A 10,000-nucleotide genomic window follows, 5' to 3' on the forward strand; every position below is an offset into this window, starting at 1 on the left:
ATGCACACAACACCATCGCTGCGGTATTGAAAGAAATACAATTGTAAAACCCAAATATAAGGGTGATTTTCAGGGTGGAAAAGAGGGATTTTTCTTAACCTGAAGACCCTCTGACTTGAATTGTCTGTGTACTCTAAGTGGTCACAAACGTTCAATTATTAGCATTTATTAACATTTATTATTCTTTGCTGGATTTCCTCTCGCGCAACTTTACTTTGGTGTGTAAGCTCTCAACACAGGGTAAGCCTGGTCGCTTGTCCAGAAACATAACCGACAAAAAATATGATGCCAGAATACAATCGTTTCACAATTAATTTTGCAGCGCCTTTGCGAGACAAGTGTGCTTCGACGAATCATTGGCAGGTTTTTTCTTGGCTAATACACGGGTCAAATTTCGGAGACAATGTGTGCAAAAGACAACGAAACTGTTCGCACCTTGTTGCCATTCAGAAGTATAAGATTTCTTGTTATATGGCTAGCTCCGTGAGCGGGCAAGATGAATCAAATCCTGCGCTGTGATTGGCTACCCGAGCGGACAAGATGAAGCTATCTTGCCCGCTCGGGACTACCCGCCGTGTCCCGCAAGAAAAATTTTCCCGAAAGCCATATAATAAATCCTTTATCGACCAGGCTTGTTTGGTCAAGATGGCTGGATATTGGCCTCGTTCTGTTTTTGCGAGTTTATTCCATGGAACACGCAAAAAAAAAAAACAAAACAAAACAAAACAAAAAAACAAGAAAACTTGACCAATGTCCAGCTATCTTGACCTCACACTTGGTCAATAACCCATATATACATGTAATAAGCGATGAACTTTAATACTTGGTATCGAACGTTGGGTCGATGATGCCATATGTTTGATGCTTTAGACACCTGTAAACAATTTCGAAAAAAAAAAATGTCAGAATCTTGACATTTTTCCAATCTTAATTGGCCACAAACTACCTACGTGATTGGAAGATGTAAATCTTAAATATTTAGGAGGATAGAACAAAATTTTCTTTCACACAAGAATGATTGCCACTCACATTTTGTACGCAGCGCCAATATTCAAAAACTAAAGTTCTCGACTTGACTCCAGTAGGACGACGGCTTAGGCATGGGCAGTGTGCATCTTGGTTGAAAATTTACTTCCGGCGACGTAAAAAAAAAAAACACATCAAATCTAATACACGAGGCTGACGTGACCAGCGTGTGGAAGAGCCTCGTTTGGATGTGCCAATTCGTCTCAGGCTTTCCTGTGAATTTCACTTTTTCCCAGACTCTCGCGATTTTGAAAATTGCATCTCTTCTAGTTATGAAGTGTTAAAGATACAGAAAAACTATTAATGCTATACTGGAACGAGTATATATACAGAGAAAATATTAATGCTATACTGGAAAGAGTATATATCGGAACCTTTTAATCAAGTCGTCGAACGGTAAGTAATCAAAATTTTCAACTGCAATTTTCGCCTGCAGGTCTTTTAAGGAAAAATTAGTGGGCTCTTACTCTTTTCAAAAACTGTATCAAAAAGTCTACAACTAACTTCATTCAAAAATATGCTGTGATATGCTGGAAAATATGCTGAAAAATTCCGCGCGTTCTAATCACGTGAGCAACAACGTCACAGCCACAAGGTCATACATGGTGTATCTTCATAAATATATTTACCAACGCGCAAGTTTTTAGAAATTAACCAGCAAAAGATATACCTCCCGACCAAGTCTCCCACTTTTTCGCTCATTCGAATAGCCGCCTTAATTGTGAGATGGCAGAAGTCACGTGACCATTTCTAAATGTTCCATAGAATTATCCTTTGAAATATGTAAAGTGCTTTCCAATTGCTCAATGCCTTTCCTCACACAGATATACAACGCGCTTATAGACATGGTCACGTGACTGATGGCGTCATCAAACCAAATTGCAAAAGATGTCTATTTCATGGCAAGTGTTTTTTCATGTAATGTAGCAACCTATAGGACTTTGACAAAGGTATTTAACATGCAAATTTTTCAGATACAAAGGATGCTGGGAAGGTTGTTATTAAAATTACAATATCATTTTCAATTGTTATTATTATTTAAGCTGACATTTTGAGCATTAGCCGTTTGTCAACACAACTGTAACTTTGTCATGGACAGAGCCTCCACCTACTCTTTCCCTCCTTCCCCCGCCCACTCCCGGTAGAACAAGAAGTGAGTGGGCCTCTGTACATTGCCAGAGATGGACTCTGGAATCTAAGGTGACCGAAAATTAACGTTAGGTCGTTTGATCATTACCAATTACACTCTCAACTCTTAGCTTCCGACATCTTACTCAGTGCTTTACTTATGGCTTTAACTTTGTTCTCGCTACCGTTTAATAGCTCCTTGCCCAGACCCTGGCCTTCCCTATCGAGGAAACAGGATTGGTGAGGACTTTCGTCATGACAAAACAGTTACATTTACGTGTCCCAGAGATTACCGTATGGAGGGCGTGCGAATGGTAACGTGTTCAGACGGTCGGTGGAGCAACAGAAAACCAAGCTGCGAGGGTAAGTTTTATATGGCCTCCTTAAAAAAACAAAAACTGAGGTAATCACATCGGATCGATCATGAAGAAACAAAAATTACAGTAAAAAATTTCTGAACTCGAATTAAAATCATCAACGGGCCGCTCAGTGAAGATGCGTGAAACATAGAACCATATTTTACAATGGTTACACCTCCACGCATGCTCGTCACTATGGCAATAAAAATAACTGCCAAGAAAAGGCGTATACCGCTTTGGAAAACACCCAGTAGTTTCCAGACAGATACATTTCATATATGTGATATCATGTTGACAAAATCTGAAATTACAGTAATTTGAGGAAGTACTCACGGTAAAACGTTTCAGTTGTCTCCTTCGCAATCGCGATTCGTGAAATACTTTATCGCGAAGAAGTTTATAAACGTAAAATTGATACTGTTGTCGTCAAAAAAACAAACAAACAAACAAACAAAGAAAACAGGTACCTTATAATTCTGGTGAGACATTTTATGATTCATTTCACTACCTTTATTCGGGTTTTATTCCACTACGTCCTCTCTGGCCATGAAATGACAAAAAAAGCTATAGTAAGGAAAGCTATAGTAGATCACTACTTGAAGAGAACAGCGACGATTCTGAATCTTTCTGGAGGTCTGTGAAGAAAATAATGCCGGACACGAAACAGAAATCTATTCCGACCTGTATCAAGGCAGAGGGCAAGATTGTTACTGATAAACAAAGCATTTCAGAATTGTTTAACACTTACTTTACTTCTGTTGTGAACAAGTTATTTGAATCATGCCGGTATGCAAGACCAGTTTTTAATTCTACAACCGAGGAGCTGTTTACAAAGAATCATTTTGAGTCCACAGCAGTGGGTAAACCGTTTGTGCTTAAGCAACTTAAATGCCTAAAACTCAAGAAAGCTACAGGTCTAGATGGTCTACCTGCTAGACTTTTAAAGGACAGCGCAGTTGTGATAGCTGACTGTGTAAAACATTTGATAAATCTTTCTATTGAAACTGGTGCAGTCCCGTCTGAATGGAAGCAAGCAAAGGTTGTACCCTTGTTCAAATCTGGAAACAAAGATGATCTGGACAATTACAGGCCTATATCAATTTTACCGATCTTGTCGAAAATTCTGGAGAAAGCTGTCTTCCATCAGCTACATAGCTACCTATCAGAAAACTCTCTTCTCTCGCCTTATCAATCGGGGTTTCGCGCAAATCATTCAACTCAGTTGGCCGTTACTTTCCTTACAGATAAAATTCGTGGTCATATGGACAAAGGGCTATTGACGGGGGCAGTGTTTATTGACCTGAAAAAGGCTTTCGATACTGTTCCTCATGACGGTCTTTTAAACAAGTTGTACAGATATGGAATTCAAGACCAGCCTCTCTCGTGGTTTGAGAGCTATCTCACTAACAGGACTCAGAGAGTGTCCATTGAAAATCACCTTTCTTCTGCCGCCAACATCAGTAGCGGAGTACCTCAAGGTTCCGTGTTAGGGCCTCTCTTGTTTATTCTTTACATAAACGATCTTCCTTTGGCCGTTGGTCTGTCTAGTGTTATGTTATATGCCGACGACACCGTTATTTTTACTGCTGCTTCAAACATTGACCAACTACAGCTGAACTTAAGCCTTGATCTCAATAACGTCTCTAACTGGTTAACAGCAAACGGTCTTTTCCTCAACCTAAAGAAAACTGAGTATGTTTTATTTGGAACTCGGCAAAGGCTAGTCAGATCTGAATCTCATAGTCCGCTTTGCATGGAAGGAAAGGAAGTCAACCAAGTAAAGTCGTTCAAGTACCTAGGAGTCTTGCTAGACGAGTGTTTATCTTTCAACGATCACATAAGCTATTTAAGGTCAAAAGTTGCTGGCAGACTTGGCCTCCTGTCACGATTACGAGGTTGTTTAACCACGGAAGCAGCAAATAAGATCTATTTGTCCACGGTGCTACCGATATTAAGCTATTGTGATACGTGCTTTTGCCCTCTGGGAAGCACTAACAGAAAGACTCTTGAACGCCTGCAACGACGAGCTGCGAAAATCGTATACGGTTTTAAACCTGACATAGCCACGGAAACAATACTCGAGAACCTACGCTGGCCCTCTCTTACAAAAACCATGGAAAAGCACTGTGCACTGTTAGTTAACAAGTGCTTGGTCGGAGAAGTTCCTCTATACTTTAAAGACTATTTCCTGTTACGCTGCCAGAGCGACAACCAACATGTTTTTAACAGATGCACTAGATCGTCAATCACTGACATTATACTTCCTAAATTTCATTTAGATGTCGCTAAAAAGTCTTTTTATTATCATGGTGCATGCACATTTAATAGCCTTCCAACGAACATAAAGATTTTGCCACCTAAGGAACGTTTCAAGGCTATCTCCGATTTTTTTTCTTAGGTTATTTTTTAGAACATTTTCAATTCGATATCCAATTTTTATGAGAACGCTATTACCTTTTTAAGCTTTTAAATTTTTTAAACATTTCAGCGTATCTTTTAAAGTAGTTAGTTTTTTTATAGATATATATTATTTATACATGCTCTTTTTATTTTACGTTATACAGGGCCCCCGTTGATACCAGTCCTGCGACTGAAGGGGTCACCCTGTTTAAATATTGATTATTATTATTATTATTATTATTATTAAAATGCATCCTCATTTTGAAATTTGTTGTCCTAGACTGCCAAAGAACAAATAAGGAAGCTTTTCGATACTGCACCAAACCCTGTTCTTCCGACAGTGATTGTAAGTCAAACCAGAAATGTTTATGTGACGAAGACTGTGGAATGAGTTGCGTCAGAAACAGTAAGTGTGTGTGTAGTTGCGTGTAAGTAAATTGTAGTGTCATCTCTTTAGATTCATAAGTACGTATTTCCTGTTTGTTTTCTCATTACGTTTTTGATGCATTAAATTAAATAAGGAAGCGATTAAATAGACAATGCCTTAAACAGTAACACCTTGTGTTCTTTGATCATTGTAGAAAGACACTTGTGTATTTTCTTGTATCACCTACGCAGCAAATACCAATTATTTGGAATACTAACCTAAATTTTAAAATAAAATCCAGCTTTTGCCCAAATCCAGAGGTCATTTAGGCAGCAATAGTTGTATTCACCCCCCCCCCCTCACCCCCATCAATCTGAATTATATTTGGTACTTTGACAAGCTTAGTTTAAATAGTATCCTGTTGTAAGCTAACAAGTAAACTCCTTAATGTCAACAGGTTTTTTGCGAAGAAGCTAATTAATATAATAAATTTTCTGCCTTTTAAAACCCCTCCCCTCCCCTCCCGGAGTCTTTTACGACGCTTTTTCTGAGATACATTGTCTCGAAAAATTTTGAAAGATTTCAAGTTCATTCCCTTAATATATAGATTTAGCCAAGCCTAAAAGCGGAGCTCCTCAGTTATTTTTTTGGAATGTTGTTACCGATGAAAATAATCGAACATGTATGTGAGAAAATTGCGAACGATTTAATAGTTTCAGCCGAAACTAGGATTACATCAGCAGATCGAGGTGTAATATGGTATGATTATGAAATATAGAGCCATGATTTCAAGGATTTCTGGGAAGCCACCAAAAATCTTGATCACATAACAGAACTGTCTTTTGTGCTTTTTGGTGGCATTTCTTGTTCTTTCCTACCTTATTCAGAAAGACAAGACATTTTTATTAATCATTATATTCTTTCTTAGTTAACATGGGGACTCCCACACAAAAGAAGTTTACACATTTTTTTGTTGTGGGAACTGATTAAAATGCAGTGGTTACAATACTAAGTCCCTAAATCTCTACCAAATGAAATCTCGCAAAAATACCAAAACAGTATACATATGTGAAAAGTTGGAAAGTTTTGTTTCTAACTTGTCCCCAAAGATACATTTAGCCATCTTCACTTTTGTATGGAGTCTCCTCCTGCTGGAAGGGTTTGCAATAAGCAAAATCACTCTAACATAAATGGTAATTATGATATTTTTTTGCTGATCATAAATACTTACATAGGCTTCCAATAATAATGTTATTATTCAATTTCAATGTGATTTGGTCTTTTTCTCGACTGAGATTGTGGACTACAGAAGCTGTTACTGGGTTCCATTAATTAATTTTGCTATGATTAAATTATACCAAGAATTATAAGTAAGCTAAGAGTAAGTTATATTATGTACATGTACTTTGTCTGCACTACACAACCAAATGCACTCAAAGGTTATGAGGCATAGGTACATTTGCCAGAAGACCCCAGCATATCCAAGATATGCTTTGATTGACACATCAATTAAGATAATATATAGCAAAATGGATAAACAATACATCAATATCTTACATGCACCAAACCGGACATGGGGTTATAAGGCAATCATTTAAACAACAGATTGAAATGATTTATAAATTAGAAAACACTATTTGTACAACAGTAAGGAACAAATTACCCTTATTGGACGTTGCGAATGGCAAGGCTGTCTGTAGAATGTCACAAATTTCTCAACCCTTTCTTTCTACAAAAATACTAATCCTGCAACTTTGCTTAAGACCCAGTTCTCCATTTCGTGTTGGCAAAATATTGATTTATGCCATGTCCAATGCAGATTATCACAAAATTGATTTAAAAGCACGATAAATATCATCTTAAAGCCAAAAAAGCAATTATTTAAATAAACCATGAGTAAATTATCTCTAAACTGATTAATTTAACAGGCACTTTAATAATTAGTTAATATATGTGTTTCTTAATAATGTAATGCAGTGTATCTGTCACAATGTTGCAGCTATGATATTACTACACACAGGATGGGTTGCACAAATTAACTTCCAAGTCAGTTTATTCAATGAACTTGGCGCAGAAATTATAATCCCATCAAGTTGTCTGTAAATACAGAGAAACCAAACAAAGCATTACAATCTTAAGTAATAAATTATTGAACTCTTTTGTATGTATGTACAGTTTATGTTCCATTAACATTGGGGATCTCTCAGAAGCTGCATCCATCATAAATTTGTTCCCGGATGCATTTGTTTAGAACTTTTCACATATTAATATCCCTGTCATAATAGCGATCTCTGTGTTCTACAACAATTAGTGCACAAGCAAAACACACTCAGTAAGATATTGTTTACAATAAAAATCAATGCCTATAAGCAATCATAAGGACCTTAAATTTACATTTCCTCAGAACTATCTCACCAGGCCATGGCTGCTTTGAAAATCTTTGATATTTTAATACAGGTTGCCCATGTGTAAACTGTTCGTATATGGACTGACAGGAACAGGCATGTAATCGTACTGTAGCTGCTACTTGAAAACCACTGTTATTCATACAAAAAACATATCAATTATAATTTATTATAATCTTTGCACACCAACAGATGACATTCCTTTCTTTGATATACAGTGTACATCATTGTTAGTTGTTAATTGAGTGTCAGTAGCGAATCAAATGCTAGGGGTTGGTACCCCAACTTTCACACTGGCAGGCTCTGCCCTGAGATGCAAAGAACTGTTATGAACTGTTATAACGGTTATGAACTTGGCGACTTGCTTTTGAGAGCAAATGCAATTTCCTTTAAACCAGAAACTGGAACATTGCAAGTTACAACAACGTGCACAATTCCAATCAAAGGGCCATCCAGGCTGTTTGGTTGTACATATAACTGTACAGCTGTACATGAGTTCAGTTTCCAGAAGAAAATGAGAGTTTGTCAGGATAAATACTGATGTTTCTGCTTACTAAATCTGAATATGCAGTTCCAGAAGATATTCACACCCAACACCCATTCATGGCCAGTCTCTGGAAATTCCAAATTAACGTATCAGGAAGAGAGAGCTCTAATAAAGAAAAAAACCTCCATGTGGGGTATGAATCTTTTCTTGAAGAAAACAATGTCTGAGAAATCAATAATTACAAAATAATGTTTAAAAAATACCTTACCTGGTAATTCCAACTTTCAGAAAATTTTGTAATCTAGACTGTCTGGTCAGTTCATATAAATTATTTGACAAGTTGACACTGGGCATGTTTGTAAATTTGTGCGCTTCAACATCGCATTTCTGTGTGGAAGCATTGGTCAACTAAAAACAGCATAATTTGGTTAATTAATATACATTGTACATTATTAGGTTGAAATATTGGTGTAGATCGTTGCACACCAACAAATACAGAAACTATTGGCAGCTGAATCATAACAAGTGAAAACTGTGCATGAGACATTTACATGTACATGTAACAGCCCTCCACCTCAGAACCATCACAGATATGATATGATATTTCTAAACTCTCTGCAATTTCAGATTATTCAAGATTAATATGCACCTACATCATTTAGGGCAACCCTAAAATACTGAATCCGGAAACCAGAATCGGGAATCCAGATATTATGAATGATCATAGAAATATAAATTCACTTCAGCAAAGTCTTATAAATAAATATGGGGAAAAATTATTTTGTTGTTATTTATTTTCTTGGCTTTACTTCAGCCACAAACTGTAATTGCTAAAATTTATTGACTAGTTCTGAACAACCCTTAGCCATACATCTGGCCCGATTGTTCAAAGCTGGATAAAGCTATCCATTGGGTAAATCACTGTCCATTCTTGATGGCAAGAACCATAAATACTTTCCTTACAATGAAAAAATCGTTATACCTTCTGCCTCTCGAAAATAACTAACTTGACACGTTGTAAGCGACTGTAAAACGGCCTTAGACGGCTGATATTCGAAACCCGGGAGGAGGGGGGGGGGGGAATCCCATATGAAAAGGTTGGGAATACTCGTCGCCTCGGGTAAAAATCAAGGATTCCTGGTCCCACTTAGGGTGTTGATGACCAAACGTCGCCAGTTTTAGCTGTCAAAGCATCCTTTAGGGTGCACTCGAAGAAATAATAACAAAAAAACACTCTCATTTAATTTCTGTTTTCAGGCTTTATCTCCGCTTATCTCTCGAGTACGCGAGTTGCGTCTACATTTGCGCGCGGGATACTTTGTTGAACAGTGGCTAGTAATCGAACCTATTCGTTTTAAGTGGTATCTTTTAGGGGTCTAATGAAGCTCAAGCAACGTCCACATTAGTCTCCCTTGGGAGTTAAATTCAAATTTTTCGACGAGCATTCCTTGCCTTTTCATATGGGAGTTTCTCCCCCCCCCCCCGGTTTTCAAATGTCTAACGGGAAGTGAAGCAGTGAAGGAGTGATGGAGTGAAATCGTTCCACCACTACAACTTGGAAAATAATACTTTCCAAGTTAAAAACGAAATTTTCCACTCTTAAACAGTAAACTCGTTATCATGAGCTTCTGGTTTTAGATTTTTCTTAAAGTTGAGTAAACTTTAACATTTGATATATTTTTTTAGTACCTTTGTTCCAAAAAACGTTGTTACAACCCGCACAAGAATTCAAGACACAATGATACTTAATTACAGCATCTATAAATCACGCGGTTGTCGAAATCATATACTTATTTCGTGATTTTTAGCCCATTTAGAAGTTAAAGTA

The 10,000-nt window shown here is 37.3% G+C and overlaps 1 protein-coding gene across 3 annotated transcripts in view; it reads left to right on the forward strand.

Moving 5' to 3' along the window:
- The window catches only part of LOC149101950 (complement C2-like), an 82,893-nt gene that overhangs the window by 17,043 nt on the left and 55,850 nt on the right, over positions 1-10,000 (forward strand). For all 3 annotated transcript variants that reach the window (XM_089274805.1, XM_089274803.1, XM_089274804.1), the window contains 2 exons: positions 2,350-2,517; positions 5,194-5,319. In XM_089274805.1, coding sequence (XP_089130931.1) covers positions 2,350-2,517; positions 5,194-5,319 — 294 coding nt within the window. The remainder of the gene's footprint in view (positions 1-2,349; positions 2,518-5,193; positions 5,320-10,000) is intronic.

Source organism: Orbicella faveolata, unplaced genomic scaffold (genome assembly GCF_042242905.1).
Source record: "Orbicella faveolata isolate gen_17 unplaced genomic scaffold, um_ofav_v1 contig_36, whole genome shotgun sequence".
Lineage (NCBI taxonomy): Eukaryota > Metazoa > Cnidaria > Anthozoa > Scleractinia > Merulinidae > Orbicella > Orbicella faveolata.